Source organism: Moschus berezovskii, chromosome 27, assembly GCF_049115385.1.
Source record: "Moschus berezovskii isolate FMDL1 chromosome 27, NW_MosBer_1.0, whole genome shotgun sequence".
Classification (NCBI taxonomy): domain Eukaryota; kingdom Metazoa; phylum Chordata; class Mammalia; order Artiodactyla; family Moschidae; genus Moschus; species Moschus berezovskii.
Window position 1 is genome coordinate 14175225 of NC_142486.1, and position 18949 is coordinate 14194173.

General features: G+C 39.9%; 1 protein-coding gene across 5 annotated transcripts in view; it reads right to left on the reverse strand.

The window, feature by feature from the left end:
* Positions 1-18949, reverse strand: part of TPST1 (tyrosylprotein sulfotransferase 1) — a 95424-nt gene that overhangs the window by 51542 nt on the left and 24933 nt on the right. For 3 of the 5 annotated variants that reach the window (XM_055409964.2, XM_055409959.2, XM_055409961.2), the window contains one exon: positions 1043-1988. In XM_055409964.2, coding sequence (XP_055265939.1) covers positions 1043-1887 — 845 coding nt within the window. In that variant the 5' untranslated portion in view covers positions 1888-1988. Of the gene's footprint in view, positions 1-1042; positions 1989-13584; positions 13606-14201; positions 14279-18949 lie in introns of those variants that run through there. The other 2 variants (XM_055409963.2, XM_055409962.2) reach the window with 2 other exon arrangements.

The following is an 18949-nucleotide window of genomic DNA, read 5'->3' on the forward strand; positions in this document are numbered from 1 at the left end:
GATGCTACCTGAATTTAAGAGTACTTATATCATTATGTCCTTATTTGATGTGTACGTCATCAAATTAGGTTATCAGATCAAGTCAAGCCAACCTAGTCATCACTTTATGAGAAAGGAAGAAAAATGCAATGATTTTAGAAGCATTTTAATTCAAGGAACTTCTAGTATGGATTATGCATTAAACTTCTAAATTTCAATGATTCTCTAACCTTTTGTAAAACTCAAGGGAAGATGTATCCATCAGATGAAAAAAGAAAACACTAGATGCAATAAAATGCCATGGACAAAAGTACCAGCTCATTTAGACCAAAGCACAGATTCTAATTCTGGCCCTGCCACCTAAATTTGTGTAAATCATTTTGATCTTTCTGACTCAGACCTCTTCCCTATAAAATGAAGAGACTGAATTAGATAATTTTACCTTTGTTTTTCCTCTCACTAAAATGTTCTATATACTTGGAATTTACTATCTACGGGCTTCTCTGGTGGCTCAGATGGTAAAGAATCTGCCTGCAATGCAGGAGATCCAGGTTCAATCCTGGGGTCGGGAAGATCCCCTGGGGAAGGAAATGGCAACCACTCCAGTACTCTTGCCTGGAGCATTCCAGGGACAGAAGAGCCTCAAGGACTACAGTCCATGGGGTCACAGAGCAACTAACACTTTCACTTTCAATATGATAGATGCTTTTCCTCATATTGACCATACTCTACACAAAAGTCAACTATTCTTATTAACAAAAATATCTGGAAATTAAGTTATCAGAAGCCACTAAATTTGAATGATGGACTTGAAAGTCTGCCGTGTTTTTACTGCTATAAACTGGATTTGCCTCCATTTTTGCCTCTGTCAAGTACATAAAAAGGATAATTCATAAATTTAAAAATGAATTAAGTAAGTGAAAGTGTAATGAAAAAGTTAGAGAACTTTTTAAGAACTCATTGATGAAGCTCTCTATTCCAGGAAAGGGCTATAGTTTATACATATACACACCCCTTTATTAGCTGAATATAGGGTTAAATAAAAAACATAAAATCTACTCACTTTGACAGAGATACTCCCCCAGCTTTTCCAATCATCTCTTCATGGTGTAATACTGAGTGGTTCCAAGGAATTTGGAGGAACTTTAAGACTGTTCTCATCCACCGTTCTGGATGTAACACAAGTTGCTCATAGTGAACTAACATGCATTTTTTATAGCCAACCTCCATACACTGGTTATACATGGTCTCAATGGCACGATTCCACTTGGTCAAACAGTCCCTATAGCTGTTCAGGTCAAATCCAGCTATAGTAACTTTTCGAGAAATCATTGAATGCACTGATGCCCGGCCATCTCGGATCATCAGGAGAAATTTGGCATTGGGGAATAACCTAGCAAGGTAAGTTAAGGATTTCAGGGCAAAAGGATCTTTATTACATAAATAAGGGGCTGGCTCCCCATGCTTCACAATGATTTCTAGTAAGAAGGCCTGCATGGCAGAATCCAGCACTTCATCGGTGACACCAGCCTCATCCAAGCGTATTTTCTCCTTACTCGACCGTGACCATATCTGCTTCAGAGCCAGGATTCGAGGAATGACCCTGGTTTCCTCTCCACAGCGAATATCAGGATGTGCATCTAGCATGGCCCTCATGAGCGTGGTTCCACTCCGTGGCACACCTCCAATAAATATTAAAGGCATATCTTTGTGATAGGCAAAGGTCTTATTGGCTTTGATGTCCAGGGCAGTTCGCACAGTGGTCTTTATATTCTCCAGTTTGAGGGGCTGGCTACGTTCTTCTATTCGGTGATGGCATTCCATGGCGTGTTGGCCCAAGTAAAATACAGTCACAGAACTAATCACCAGACATGCCAATAGTAAGTTCTGCTTCAGTTTTCCAACCATCTTGATGTGATTATCTTGCTATTAAACAGATATTTTGCTCCAAATGATTTTCAGAAAACATTCAGGCCATGGACAGTCTACTTCAGAAAGATGACCAACATCTAATAGGAGAAGGAAAAAGTTATTTTACCATCACACTGAGATTATTGACAAATTAATAATCAGTCATCACCATTACATTTGAGCTAGAAAGAAGCTGAAGCAGTCTTAAGTACACTGATATTCTTAGAATACAAGCATATATAAATGAAAGCAAAAATAAATCAACATTTCTAATCAGAAATAGCTTTTCTTTATGTAACAATACTGAAGCTACAGACATTGCACAGAATGGAAAAATAAATAAACTTATTTCTAGTTAGTCAAGCAAATATTCAATATTCCCAAGTATGTTTCGAGTCTAACCCAAAGTTCATCTCTGATAGTCAGAGCTGCTTCATCCCCAAGAATTCATTATCTCCACATTCTACTTTAAAGAGAAATTACAGAAGAAATATACAACTTCCAAATTTTTAACACAGATTCAGTTTATTCATTCTATAAAGTATTTATTTAGATACAGTCCAGATACTTGGGCTTGGCTGAGGATAAACTTTGAAAAGGACAGCAGTGCAATGACCCCTGCTCTCAAGAAACATAGTCTCATGGGCACAGAGATCTACAATGACAGTAAAATGCTGATCAGTGCCTTAATAGAAATAAGCAAAGGAGACCATGGGAGTATAATGAAAAAGCACACAAAGCATGCCTCAGGAAGCTACAAAAGCCTTATAGAAAACAAAAGGAAAGACTACACTAAGCAACAGAAATTTGTGTGCAAAAGCACAATGGCATGACAGAAAACAGAGTAATCAGGTGACAGGAAGTAGTTCAGAAGAACTAGTATAGGGTGCAAAGAAAACTGCGTGTGTCTGTGATCAAGATCTGGGCACAAAGAATATTCTAACCTGAAGCTACACCATGACCAAAGACATAGACACGTAAAAGCAGAGGCATACGTGGTAGACACATATACTATGTGCATGGAAATTTAACCTGAATTTCAGAGAGCAAGCGTAGTGTTTAATTTTATCTGTCAACTTCGCTAGGCTATGGTGCCCAGTGTTTGGTCAAACACCAGGCTAATGTTTCTGTGAAGGTGCTTTTTTTTTTTTAAATGACTAACAAACCAACAGACTGAACTGTGAGTAAAGCAGGTTATCCTACAAAACATAGACTCATCCAACAACTTAAGAGAAAAGACACATTTCCTGAAGAAACGGGAGACTTTCCTCAAGACAACAACACAGAAACCCTGCGTTTCCAGCCTACTGCCCTGAAGAATTTAGACTCAAGGCTAACATCACCTCTTACCTGCCAGACTGTTATATGGATTTTAGAAATGCCAGTGCCATAATCACATTCCTTACAAACTCTTGGTTATATATATACACACATATATATATGTATCCATATATATATGCTGCACTCAATATGCCAGCACATTTGGAAAACTCAGCAGGGGCCACAAGACTGGAAAAGGTCAGTTTTCATTTCAATCCCAAAGAAAGGCAATGCCAAGGAATGCTCAAATTACTGTACAATTGCACTCGTTTCACATGCTGGCAAAATTATGCTCAAAATCCTTCAAGCTAGGCTTTCAGCAGTATGTAAACGGAGAACTTCCAGATGTACAAGCCGGATTTAGAAAAGGCAGAGGAACCAGAGATCAAATTGCCAACATCCATTGGATCACAGAAAAAGCAAGCAAATTCTAAAAATACATCTACTTCTGCTTCACTGAGTATGCTAAAACCTTTGACTGTGTGAATCACAACAAACTGTGGAAAATTCTTAAAGAGTTGGGAATACCAGACCACCTTACCTGCCTCCTGAGAAACCTGTAAGCAGGACACGAAACAACAGTTAGAACTCAACATGGAACAACAGACTGGTTTAAAATTGGGAAAGGAGTACATCAAGGCTGTTTATTGTCACCCTGCTTATTTAACGTATATGCAGAGCACATCATGAGAAATGCCGGGCTGGATGACTCACAAGCTGGAATCTGCCGAGAGAAATATCAACATCCTCAAATATGGTACCCCTTTACTGGCAGAAAGTGAAGAGGAACTAAAGAGCCTTTTGATTAAAGTGAAAGAGGAGAGTGAAAAAGCTAGCTTAAAACTCAACAAAACTCAACTCAAAAAATGGAAGATCATGGCATCCAGTCCTATCACTTCACAGCAAACAGATGGGGAAAAAGTGGAAACAGTGACAGATTCTATTTTCTAGGGCTCCGAAATCACTGTGGATGGTGACTACAGCCAAAAAATTAAAAGATGCTTGCTCCTTAGAAGAAAAGCTATGACAAATCTAGACAGTATATCAAAAAGCAGAGACATCACTTTGCCGACAAAGGTCCCTATAGTCAAAGTTATGGTTTTCCCAGTAGTCGTGAACAGATGTGAGAGTTGGACCATAAAGAAAGGTGAGTGCCAAATAATTGATGCCTTTGGACTGTGGTGTTGGAAAAGACTCTTGAGAGTCCCCTGGACTGCAAGGAGAGCAAACCAGTCAATCCTAAAGGAAATCAATCCTGAATATTCATTGAAAGGACTGATGCTGAAGCTCAATACTCTGGCCACCTGATGCAAAGAGCTGACTCATGGAAAAGACCCTGATGCTGGGAAAGATCGAGCGCAAGAGAAGGGGGCAACAGAGGATGAGATGGTTGGATGGCATCACCAACTCAACGGACATGAGTTTGAGTAAACTCAGGGAGATAGAGAAGGACAGGGAAGGGGCTGCAAAGAGTGGGACACAACTTGGCGACTGAACAACAATCCTGACTGACAGTGAGGACACCTGGGGAAATTACTAACTATACTGGAAAAAGAATACATTCTGAGAAGCAGGACTTCTAGCTACGAACTAATGAGAAGGCAGGCTAATTCTTGCTCCCTGTTGCCCCCTCCCCTACCCCCGGGCCGCAAAAACAAATTATAAAACAGGATGAAACTGACCAAAGAAATACAACAACCCAAGAAGCATTTATGTTTTAAAAACTGCTCAACACTGAGTCAGAACAGTGAGAACCTCCAGTATTTGTGCCTGACTACTCCCACCCCCCCATTCATCCACTCAGCAGATGCAGAGGTTCGGCAGAGTAGGGCAAGGCAGAACAAACTACAAGGCCTAGAGCCTTTGCTGCAGGAATCAATGGAGATCGCTCAGGGTGAATAAGAGCATAATGCACATGCCCCACTGTGCTGCCAGTGTGATGTTCCAGCTGGCACGTGTGCAAGGAGCGAGAAGAGCTCGAGTAGGTTGAGGCTGTAGCTCATAAACCTGTTTGTCACAACTACTGAGCCCGCACGCTGCAACCATTGAAGCCGGCACACCTAGAGCCCGTGGCTCCACAACAAGAGAAGTCGCCACAAGAAGAAGCCCCCACACCGTAACAAAAGCCCCTGCTTGCCACAACTATAGAAAGCCCAATCAGAGCAACAGAGATCCCGCACAGCCAAAAATAAGTAAATAAAACCTTTTTCATAAACAAAAAGACTGCAAACAAAAAATTAAGATAATTGGTAACAATATAGCATTGAAATATCTATGCAGAAAACTGTATCCATAACATAGAAGGCACAGTTCAGATGTTACACCAGTATTTAATTTAAAAGGGAGTAAGTGGGAAGGAAAGAATATAATGGAGAGAAAAGACAGAAATATAAAGAATGGAGAATTAAGATTCAACCTGAGGAAAATAACATTTTGGCTGAAGAAATTAAAACTGTAGCACAAGCACAAAGGGGAAAAAAATCTTTCTGAAATGAAAAGAGACATTAGTTTATACATGTGGGGGCCTACCCTTCAAGCAAAACAAATGACAATAAACTCAATCTGGAAACATCCTGGCAATTTCAAATACGATGATTTCAAATTTCAAATACAATTCAACCTCAAAGGTGAATGAAACAGTTCTGCAGGCTTCCAAACAGAAAAAGAAAATAAAGCCAAAGGACCAAATAACAAGATAGTTAGATGTCTTTACAACATTAAATGCTTATTCTCTGGTTTTCTTGTAAGATACCTTTCCTTATTTTTCAAATTTGCTACAGTGAACATGTATTACCTTTGTAAGTAGGAAAAGAAAAACAAGTATTTTAAAAATAATTGGAATAGCCTTTCTTAAAAACTGATAGGTAAAAATCTGAAGAATGAGTAGGAATTAGGTAAACAATGCTAAGAAGAGAATTCTAAGCAAAAGTAAACGGATACACAAAAGCGCTGCAATGGAAGGCATTCTTCAAGCTTTGAAGGAGCAGGAAGAAAGTGAATGAGAAATGACACTGGAAAGATGGGCAGGGGTCAGATCTCACGAGTCAGGGACTGCCCCCGTGGTCCAATGGTTAAGAACCCACCTTTCAGTGCAAGAGACACAAGTTCAGTCCCTGGTCAGGGAGCTAAGATCCTACATGCTGTGGGACAACTAACCCCACATGCTGCAGCTAGACAGCCTACATACCATAGCTAGAGTCCACCCACTCCTGAGTCTGTGTGCCACAATGAAAGATCCTGCATATCACAACTAAGACCTCAATAAATAAATACATATTTTTTAAAATAAAAAAATCTTGTGGATCAGGATAGGGATATAAAATTTTATCATAGTTACTATCAGATATGACTCACATAAAGATTCTAAGCAGGGAGTTACTTAATTCTATTTGGGTTTATATGATCTCACTCTGGCCAAAACTATTTTAAAAAACAAAGTTGTAAGATTCACAATTCCCAATTTCAAAACTTACTACAGGGACTTCCATGGCAGTCCAGAGTTAGGACTGTGGTTCTAGTGCAAAGGGTGCAGGTTCGACTCCTGGCCCGGGAAACTAGGAGCCCACATGCCATGCAGTGCAGTGAAAAAATTAAAAACAAAACACAAATCTCACTACACGATGACAGTAATGAAGTTAACGCAATATGAGCATTATGAAACAGGCATACAGATGACTGCAAGTCCAGAAACAAACCATGAGATTCACGATCACCTGACTTTTGACAAGGATGCCGAGACAACTAGGTGAGGGAAGAGTGGCACTGGGACAGCTGGGCACCCACGTGTGAAGGAGTGAAGCGGAGCGCCTGTTCCAAAAGCCAGCTCAGAATGAGCTAGAGACCTAAACGGAAGCCCTAAAATGATAAAACTCTTAGACAAAAACAGAAGTGCAAACTTTTGTGACCTTGTGTTAGGTCATAGTTTCTTAGCTACAACACCAAAAGTAAAAGAGACAAAGAAAGAACAGATAAACTAGACCTCATCAAAATTAAAACATCTGTACTTCAAAGGACAATATCCTAAAAGTGAGAGACAAACCAAAAACTGGGAGAAGATATATGCAAATCACATTTCCAGTAAGGGACTTGTATCCAGAAAATATAAAGAACTTACAATTCATCAATGAGGACAAATAACCCAATAAAAAATGGACAAAAACTCTAAACAGATGCTTCTCCAAAGAAGGTATACAGTAGTTAATTAGCACATGAAAAAATGCTCAACAATGTTAGTCTTCAGTTCAATTCAGTTCAGTCGCTCAGTCGTGTCTGACTCTTCGCAACCCCATGAATCACAGCACGCCAGGCCTCCCTGTCCATCACCAACTCCTGGAGTTCACCCAAACTCACGTCCATCAAGTTGGTGATGCCATCCAGCCATCTCATTCTCTGTCGTCCCCTTCTCCTCCTGCCCCAAATCCTTCCCAGCATCAGAGTCTTTTCCAGTGAGTCAACTCATCATGTTAGTCTTAGGAAAATGCAAATCAATACCAAAATGGGATACCACTTCAAACCCACTAAACAGCAACAATCAAAAACAGACAGTAACAAATGAAGATGTGGAGAAAGTGAAACCCTCATATATGCCAGTGGGTGGGAGTGTAAATTGGTGAGGGCATAGTCATTTTAGAAAACAGTAAGGCAGTTCCTCAAAAAATGAAACATGGAGTTACCATACCATCCGGCAATTCCACCCAAGAGAACTGAATACATGTGCCCACAAAAAGAACTTGTACACAAATGTTCATAACATCATTATTCATCAACAAAAAGTAGCAATAACCCAAATGTCCATCAACTGATAAATGAGTAAATAATAAATGGTACATCCATGCAACAGAGTATTATTCAGTCATAAAAAGGAGTACTGATACATGTTACAATTTGGATGAACCTTAAAAACATTATGCTAATCATCTAAAGAAGCTCATAAAAGATCCCATATTGTATGATCTCATTTATACAAAATATGCAGAAAAGGCAAACTTGTAGAGACAAAAATTAGTAGTTTCCTGGGGCTGAGGGGAAAAGAAAGATGGAAGTGACAAACGTGGTTTCTTTTTGGGGTGATGAAAGTGTTCTAAACCCAGGTTGTGGGAAAATTTATGGTATGTGGATTACATTTCAATAATAATGCTTAAAAAAAAAGGACTACACACTTATTAGGATGGCTCAAATAAAAAATTCTGACAGACAATATCAAGTGCTGACAAAGATAAGGAGCAACTCATTCTCACACATTGCACAATGGTACACCCACTATAAAAGAGTCTGGTGGAGTCGAATGACATACATGGGGAAAGAATCTAAAAAAGAGTGCATAACTGATTCACCTTCTGTACAGCAGCAACTAACACAACACTGTAAATCAACAATACTCCAATAAAAATTAAAGAAAAAAAGAGTCTGGTAGAGTCTAATAAATGTGAACATATACTTATCATACAACCTAACAAGTGCACTCCTGAGTTCCATGGAAATGAAACCAACAATGCGGCTTGAGGCTCCAGAATGCTCAGTAGTTGTGGAGCCCGGGCTTAGCTGTTCCGTGGCATGTGAGATCTTCCTGGACCAGGGATCGAACCCGTCCCCTGCATTGGCAGGTAGATTCTTAACCACTGGACCACCAAGGAAGTCCTTCTACTCTGAATTTTTAAAAGAAAAATTGCTAGTCCAAAGGGTATAAGATGTGCTTGATTTTAAAACTTTTAATACATATTTCATTTACCTCTTTCTCCTTAACCTACATTCAAATCTGACAAAATTTCTGCCAGCTCTCCCTTCAAAATATAGTCAGAATCCCACCACTTAATACTTTCATAAGGACCATACAGATTCTCCACCAGGATTTCTGAAAGGTGTCCTTACTTCAACTCCTGCCCCCCACAGTCTATTTTCAACTCAACAGCCAAAGAGATCTTTCCAAAACTTAAGTCAGAACATATCAGTCCTCTGCTCAAAGCCTGGCATTATCTTTCAAAATGGTCTTGAAAAGGTTTATTTGAAGACAGCCTGGTGGGCTGCCGTCTATAGGGTCGCTCAGAGTCGGACACAACTGAAGCGACTTAGCAGCAGCAGTAGCAGCAGCAACACTAAATCTCACGTTAAATTCCTCTGTCTCATTCTACTGATTCTGTCAATAGTCATCAAAAGCACTGATGGAAGTCAGGCTTATTAACACTATTCCAAAACAGTAGTTTGCTGTTCAAAGTGAAATAATAGAGGCTTCTTCACATTAGAGGCTTAATAAGGACTCAAATGAAGGGAACTTCCTCTTCACTAAGGGACAGTTTGGGGTAAAGAAAACCCTGCCATGTATCCCAGCATGTGTCCTCACAACTTGATGATTGAGTCAATTAACATAATTTGAGGTGATTTTTTTCAGGCTTTTATTACTGTTGTATTGAACACTGTCTTCCCCAACACACTTAGGAGAAAAAAGTATGTTCTATCTCCCCTTCCCAATGTTCAAAAGCAAGTAAGACAGTATTCAAAGGCCTTGTAAGAGATACAGAAAAGGAAAAGAAGAGGATTCGCAGCTTCCCCAGAAATATTCTCATTACTTTTCACTAAGTTTATGAAGCCTAAGTTCCTGTCTTTAGATGTTTCTTAACTTGAAGAATCATAGAGCATGAGTGCTACTTTACATTATTTGGTCCAAGGCCCAAGTAGCACATTCTTCTCACCACCTCTTTAAATCTTACCTGTTCTTCAAAGGTCACCCTTCATTTATCGGGTATATTTTACTTACTCCAAAAGATTTTAAAGTCCTGAAGCTCAGAAACCTTGTCTATGTCCCGTCCCCTACCACAGCATGCTTCACAGAGCTCAAGGTCCCAGTGTACACGGAGCCTTCAAAAAGCATCAATAAACTACTCAGACTGAGAAGAAAATATCTATAGAAAAGAGACTCTGCAGAGCTTGAGGCCTCTATTCATACCTTGATACTGATTCTTCTCAATCTCTGGAAAAAAGTAGTTCCATAATTTAAGAAGAAAGTGCAGTATAAGCTTGTCTGATAATTACCATGACAAATTTGACCACTGTCTGCCTGCATATGCACACACATGCTCTACTGGCCTCTTTCCATTTTCTAAAGTCCACATCACTGTATTTTCAGACAAGGAGGCTCAACATTTTCTCAACTGGGACATTTATAAAGCTGAGGCTGAGCTAGAAGGAAACACGAGCAAGTTCAGTCTCATTTTCATCTCCAGAAGGATGAAAAAGCACAGCCTCAGACATATCTGAAAAATTACTATTAACAAGACTTCTCTTCCCGAGAAAGCCAAATGAAAGACTCCCAGAAATAAAGTTCTAGAGAAAAAGAAAAGGCTGACATTATACTTCCATACTTGGATCACTGTAAATTTTATAAAGATTTCTAAGCAAACAGTTTCAGTCAACAAACAAAGGGGTGTAAGAGATTGGTAGTCAGCAGAATATGCCCAACACTCGGCACATACACACAAGCCCACATGTACTCATGAGCACATTCTTTACACCCTTCCTTTAAATCTGGAAGGTAGCCATGTGCTACATACAAAGATATTCTGGGTAGATTTTCCAGCAAAAGATAAATTATAGGAACGCAACAATCCCCTAAAAGCTTTCTTTCCTTTGTTAATCATTAGCTTCTTGCTTTCTGTGCTTATTCATGCCAACCAATGTGGCAAACAGAAACAGCCAACGCTACCTTGCCTCCTGTCCAAAGTCCTGTCCAGAGATGGTTTCTCTATTTGCTTCCAGCTTTTTAGTAAAAGGAAAAATTCATGTGTTTGAACTTGACGATTAGTAAGTGTCCAAGGGTTAATTTAAATGAGTTTTGTCATTCAGCAGACACTTCAAATAAACCCTGTAAAACCTGCAGTAAAACCAATCTTTATGTCAGCTCATGATGAGAGTACCAACATAGGAACATCTTTTTCTAGCCACCCACTGGGGACTGGCACTAAAACAAATGGTAAGAAGACTATAGTGTACACAACTGCTAATCTCTGGGAATCTACTGGGACTTTGGGAGTGTACTGCGATTTTGGTTTCAATAAACCCCATGGCCAGAAGGGAAAAAGCTGGACCTAATGCCTCACAGTCAACAAGAGTCCAAAATGCAGTACCTGGATGCAATCTCAAAAACGACAGAAAGATCTCTGTTCGTTTCCAAGGCAAACCATTCAATATCATGGTAATCCAAGTCTATGCCCAGACCAGTAACGCTGAAGAAGTTGAAGTTGAACGGTTCTATGAAGACCTATAAGACCTTCTAGAACTAACACCCAAAATAGATGTCCTTTTCATTATAGGGGACGGGAATGCTAAAGTAGGAAGTCAAGAAACACCTGGAGTAACAGGCAAATTTGGCCTTGAAGTACAGAATGAAGCAGGGCAAAGGCTAACAGAGTTTTGCCAAGAGAACGCATTGGTCATAGCCAACACCCTCTTCCAACAACACAAGAGAAGACTCCACACATAGACATCACCAGATAGTCAACACCAAAATTAAACTGATTATATTCTGTGCAGCCAAGGATGGAGAAGCGCTATACAGTCAGCAAAAACAAGACTGGGAGCTGACAGTGGCTCAGATCATGAACTACTTATTGCCAAATTCAGACTTAAATTGAAGAAAGTGGGGAAAACCACTAGACCATTCAGGTATGACCTAAATCAAATCCCTTATGATTATACAATGGAAGTAAGAAACAGATTTAAGGGACTAGATCTGATAGACAGAGTGCCTGATGAACTATGGACGGAGGTTCATGACATGGTATAGGAGACAGGGATCAAGACCATCCCCAAGAAAAAGAAATGCAAAAAAGCAAAATGGCTGTCTGAGGAGGTCTTACAAATAGCTGTGAAAAGAAGAGAAGCGAAAAGCAAAGGAGAAAAGGAAAGATATAAGCATCTGAATGCAGAGTTCCAAAGAATAGCAAGGAGAGATAAGAAAGCCTTCCTCAGTGATCAATGCAAAGAAATAGAGGAAAACAATAGAATGGGAAAGATTAGAGACCTCTTCAAGAAAATTAGAGATACCAAGGGAACATTTCATGTAAAGATGGGCTCGATAAAGGACAGAAATGGTATGGACCTAACAGAAGCAGAAGATATTAAGAAGAGGTGGCAAGAATACACAGAAGAACTGTACAAAAAAGATCTTCATGACCAAGATAATCACAATGCTGTGATCACTCACACTCACCTAGAGCCAGACATCCTGGAATGTGAAGTCAAGTGGGCCTTAGGGAAGCATCACTACAAACAAAGCTAGTGGAGGTGATGGAATTCCAGTTGAGCTATTTCAAATCCTGAAAGATGATGCTGTGAAAGTGCTACATTCAATATGTCAGCAAATTTGGATAACTCATCAGTGGCCACAGGACTGGAAAAGGTCAGTTTTCACTCCAATCCCAAAGAAAGGTAGTGCCAAAGAATGCTCAAACTACCGCACAACTGCACTCATCTCACACGCCAGCAAAGTAATGCTCAAATTCTCCAAGCCAGGCTTCAGCAATACATGAATCATGAACTTTCAGATGTTCAAGTTGGTTTTAGAAAAGGCAGAGGCACCAGAGATCAAATTGCCAACATCTGCTGGATCATCAAAAAAGCAAGAGAGTTCCAGAAAAACATCTATTTCTGCTTTATTGACTATACCAAAGCCTTTGACTGTGTGGTTCACAATAAATTGTGGAAAATTCTGAAAGAGATGGGAATACCAGACCACCTGACCTGCCTCTTGAGAAACCTGCATGCAGGTCAGGAAGCAATAGTTAGAACTGGACATGGAACAACAGACTGGTTCCAAATAGGAAAAGGAGTATGTCAAGACTGTATATTGTCACTCTGCTTATTTAACTTATATGCAGAGTACATCATGAGGAATGCTGGGCTGGATGAAGCACAAGCTGGAATCAAGATTGCTGGGAGAAATATCAATAACCTCAGATATGCAGATGACACCACCCTTACGGCAGAAAGTGAAGAAGAACTAAAGAGCCTCTTGATGAAAGTGAAAGAGAAGAATGAAAAAGTTGGCTTAAAGCTCAACATTCAGAAAACTAACATCATGGCATCCAGGCCCATCACTTCATGGGAAATAGATGGGGAAACAGTGGGAACAGTGGCTGACTTTATTTTTTGGGCTCCAAAATCACTGCAGATGGTGATTGCAGTCATGAAATTAAAAGACGCTTACTCCTTGGAAGGAAAGTTATGACCAAAATAGATAGCATATTAGGCGAGAGACGCCCGGCTCCGGCGGCGCAGACGCGAGAGACGCCCGGCTCCGGCGCAACCAACCACGTGCAGAATCGTGGCTGAGATGAGCTACCCCGCGCCCAGGGTTAGGGCGGTGGCCGAGAGGAGCTGTACCACGTTCAGGAGGCGGTGGCTGCTTGCGCACCGGAGGGCCGAGAGGAGCTGATCCACATTCAAAGCAGGAGGGGTGGCCTTGAGGAGATAACCCTCGTCCAAGGTAAGGTACAGCGGCTGCACCTTGCTGGAGCAGCTGGGAAGAGATACTCCATGACCAAGTGGAATAGAAGAATCCAGTGTTCTGGGGAGGAAGGAACAAGACGGCGGAGGGATAAGACGGCGAGACCACACTCTCCCCCACAAATTCATCAAAAGAACATTTGAACGTGGAGTAAAGTCCACAAAACAACTTCTGAATACTGGCAGAGGACATCAGGCTCCCAGAAAAGCAGCCCATTGTCTTCCAAAGGAGAGAGAAGAAATCCAGCTCCACCCACCAGAACACCGACACATGCTTCCCTAACCAGGGAACCCGGACAAGTCACCCGTCCAACCCCACACACAGCGAAGAAACTACATAATAAAGAGAACTCCACAAACTGCAAGAAGAGGGAAAGGCCACCCCAAGCAAAGCAATATAAGCAAGATGAAGAGGCAGAGAAATACCCAGCAAGTAAAGGAACAAGATAATTGCCCACCAACACAAACAAAAGAAGAAGATATAGGGAATTTACCTGATAAAGAATTTCAAATTTTGATGGTGAAAATGATTCAAAATCTTGACAGCAAAATGGAGTTACAGATAAATAACCTGGAGAAAAGGATTGAGAAGATGGAAGAAAGATTTAATAAGGACTTAGAAGAAATAAAAAAGAGTCAATATACAATGAATAATGCAATAGATGAGATCAGAAACACTCTGGAGGGAACAAACAGTAGAATAACAGAGGCAGAAGACAGGATAAGCGAACTAGAAGATAGAATTATACAAATAAATGAAACAGAGAGGAAAAAAGAAAAACAAATTAAAAGAAATGAGGACAATATTAGAGACCTCTGGGACAATGTTAAACGCTCCAACATTCGAATCATAGGAGTCCCAGAAGAAGAAGACAAAAAGAAAGACCATGAGAGAATACTTGAGGAGATAATAGTTGAAAACTTCCCTAAAATAGGGAAAGAAATAATCACCCAAGTCCAAGAAACCCAGAGAGTCCCCAACAGGATAAACCCAAGGCGAAATACTCCAAGACACATATTAATCAAATTAACAAAGATCAAACACAAAGAACAAATATTAAAAGCAGCAAGGGAAAAGCAGCAAATAACACATAAGGGGATTCCCATAAGGATAACAGCTGATCTTTCAACAGAAACTCTTCAGGCCAGAAGGGAGTGGCAAGACATACTTAAAGTGATGAAAGAAAATACCCTACAGCCCAGATTACTATACCCAGCAAGGATCTCATTCAAATATGAAGGAGAAATCAAAAGCTTTACAGACAAGCAAAAGCTGAGGGAATTCAGCATCACCAAACCAGCTCTCCAACAAATGCTAAAGGATCTTCTATAGACAGGAAACACAGAAAGAGTGTATAAACTTGAACCCAAAGCAATAAAGAAAATGGCTACGGGATTGTACTTATCAATAATTACCTTAAACGTAAATGGGTTGAAATTTTCAAAAAGGCTAGGAAACAATTCTCATAGCCATCAATAGTTCAGTGTTGAGTTCATGAATAGTTTTTAAAGTTTGGGACAAACTGTAGTATTTGCTATTTGAAGTACTATTTGTAATTGGCATATTACGATGTAACATTGGTCTTCATTTCCAACTTAAAACGCCTAAAAATGCCTAACAGGTTTTTAGATTTGTGAATTTTAGTTGAAATGTATTTTACAATGTTACTAGACCTGCAGAAATATTGAAATATTTCAGAGAACTTATTCACTGTACATTTAATTTATTTTATTTATAAAAGTTATGAACTGTAGAAAGTTTTACTTGTTGGGTCAAATGCTTGTTGCTTCAAATGCTTGTTGCATTTGAAGTGCTAGTTACAAGAAAATCAAATACCTTCAATGTATAAATGCTATTAAGTTTTTAAAGAAAAAAAAAAAAGAGAATGACATAGAGAAGGAGTTATTTAACTCTGTGCTGTAACTCTGAGCTGCTAGGTGCATAATGAGAATATTACTTATTTTAAAAGACCTCTAGGTAATAATTATGGAAGAGGGAGACTGATGGGTATAAGACTCAGCAGATAAAGCATATCTGATATTTAAAAAATAATAATAATAAAGTCTATAGTGTATGATATAAAAAAAAATAGATAGCATATTAAAAAGCAGAGATATTACTTTGTCAACAAAGGTCCGTCAAGTCAAGGCTAAGTTTTTCCAGTGGTCATGTGTGGACGTGAGAGTTGGACTACAAAGAAAGCTGAGCGGCTAAGAATTGATGCTTTTGAACTGTGCTGTTGGAGAAGACTCTTGAGAGTCCTTTGGACTGCAAGGAGATCCAACCAGTCCATCCTGGGGGAGATCAGTCCTGGGTGTTCATTGGAAGGACTGATGTTGAAGCTGAAACTTCAATACTTTGGCCACCTCATGCGAAGAGCTGACTCATTTGAAAAGACCCTGATGCTGGGAAAGATTAAGGGCAGGACGAGAAGGTGATGACAGAGGATGATAGTTGGATGGCATCACCGACTCAATGGACATGGGTGGACTGGGTGGACTCCGAGAGTTGGTGATGGACAGGGAGGCCTGGCGTGCTGCAGTTCATGGGGTCACAAAGAGTCGGACACGACTGAGCAACTGAACTGAATGTCTAGGACACAAATAGAGACAGAATAGAGACAAGAGCACAGTTAAACTCAGGCATGGCATTTCTAAAGTTCAAATCCAATGAAATGATATCTGGGAATTACTTCAAAAATATCTGAAGGCAGATGTGTGGGAAGGAGAGAAATTAGATGACTATGAGTTAATCACTGTTGAAGCTGAGCGATGGACACTTGAGGGCTCAACATAATTTATTTCTGCATATGTTTGAAAATTTTTATAATAAAAGGGTTAAATGAAATAAAACAAAATAAAATGTTCAAGTTACCAAGTTCTAACCTTCTCAGACTTATAAATCAGACGGCCATGGCAGGCTAACCATTACTACCCTCGATTCTTCACTTATATTTATTGTCTTTTTAAGTCACCGATGAGACAGAACACAAAGAAAAGAAAAAACAAATTTGCTCAAACTATAGACTCTCATTCAGTTATTTAATTGGGCAATTTTCCCACCATCCTCTCAAGTTTAGAACAGGAAACTATTCAAGTAACTACAACAGGAAAAATAGAAAAGAAGATGATACTGAAATAATATAAAGGCAGCCTAGTATATGAGCCAGAAGACTTGGGCTCTAATCTGAAATTCATTTTATCTTAGCCATATGGAACTAGATAAATCATTGAGCATCAAGTTCCTCATTCATAAAACAGGGATAATGATAAACTCTTTTCCAGATGTAATTAGAGTAGAAAGTATAAGAAGTAAGACCGAAGAGACAATGCAAAGATAAAGGAATACCTGCAAGTTCTCTTGTTTCCCAGTGCTGCTGTGACCACCAGGTGAACAACATGTGAAAGGACCTCTGAAAAACACAGGCCTGTGGCACCCCTCATACACTGGCTTCTGCTCATCCTCTAGCTTCACGTCTTGGCACTCCCCTTCCAGGACCACCCCGCATCCACACACACCTGGCCTCAGACCACACGACTGCTGCCTCCTGAGTCAAGCCCCGTTCTCTTTCGTACTTGCCTCCTCAGTGCTCTTTACTCATCCCCCTTCCCCTCAAAATCAACTGCTTCCTCTTCTGTAACCTCAAGCCTTGGTAAAAACACATAGGTTTGCATACTCATGCACTGTATTGTGGTTAGTTTACCCCCACTGAACCATAAACTCCCTTAGAGCACAAATTAAAACCCATTCATCACTCATGCAGCAGGTGCATTATTATCAAATAAAATATAAAGGAATTTATAGATGAATAAGCACTAGTGAAATCTTCTTTCTTAAATCTTCTTAAAATGCCTACAGAGTCATCTAAAAGAAAGGAAATGTTCAACAAATAATGTCAAAAATGAAACCAGGAACTACAAATAAACAAAACCAAAGTAATCTGGAGGCCATGAAACAATTTTGCAATCCCAGTCATTATTCCAACTAAGCTTTTTCAATTGAATCTACAAAATTCATAGCAGATGGGAAAAACAACTTTTCCAAGACTTTGGAAAGAACCATACAGATATTAAGGTGGTAGCAAAAATATTTTAACTGTTATGATATTAATATTAATTAATGGAACAAAATAGAAAGCCCCGACTACATATATAAAATTTTAAACCAGTCACAAAACATTATTTAACTTATGGCATTGGTTTTTCTGGGGCTTCCCTTGTAGCTCAGTCAGTAAAGAATCTGCCTGCAATGAAGGACACCCAGGTTTCATTCCTGGGTAGGGAAGATCCTCTGGAGAAGGAAATGGCAACCCACTCCAGTATTCCTGCCTGGAGAATCCCATGGACAGAGGAGCCTGGCAGGCTACAGTCCATGGGGTTGAAAGAGTTGGACACGACTTAGTGACTAAACCACCACCACCATTTGTTTTTCCAGTAGTCATATACAGATGTGAGAGTTGGACCACAAAGAAGGCCAAGCACCAAAGAGCTGATGCTTTCAAACTGGAGAAGTGCTGGAGAAGACTCTTGAGAGTCCCCTGAACTGCAAGGAGAGCAAACCAGTCAATCCTAAAGGAAATCAACCCTGAATATTCATTGGAAGGACTGCTGCTGAAGCTCCAATACTTTGGCCACCTGATGCGAAGATCCAATTCTTTGGAAAAGACCCTGATGCTTGGAAAGATTGAGGGAGAATCCAGCAGCAGAGGATGAGTTGCATCACCAACTCAATGAACATGAATTTGAGCAAACTCCAGGAGACAGTGGAAGACAGGAGCCTGGCATGCTCCAGTCCATAGAGTCACAAAGAGTCAGAACACAACTTAATGACTGAACAACAAAGAACAATTGGGTTCCCTCAACCACACTCCTACACTCACCCAGCTTCATCTATGGCAGCCCCCTATTTATTTTCTGATGCCTCACAAATCTATATGCAGCCAAAACTTCTATGCTAAATCCCAAGAACTGACCATTCAAAAACCAAGGGATAAACTCTATCTGGATGTTCCACTGGGCCTGTCAAATTCAAAGAACACCATATGGAACATATCTTCTCTAGTAAATTAATCCTCCTCTTCAGTTTTCTCTACTAGTAAATGAACCACTTCCTCCCAAATGCACAAGTTAAAAATCTGGGAGCCTTTTTGTAGCTTCTTCCTTAATCTCTTCATACACAGCAGGTAAAGTCCTGTCAATTCTTCCTCCTTTATAGCTCTTCAATCTTTTCTTCTCCCTTTTC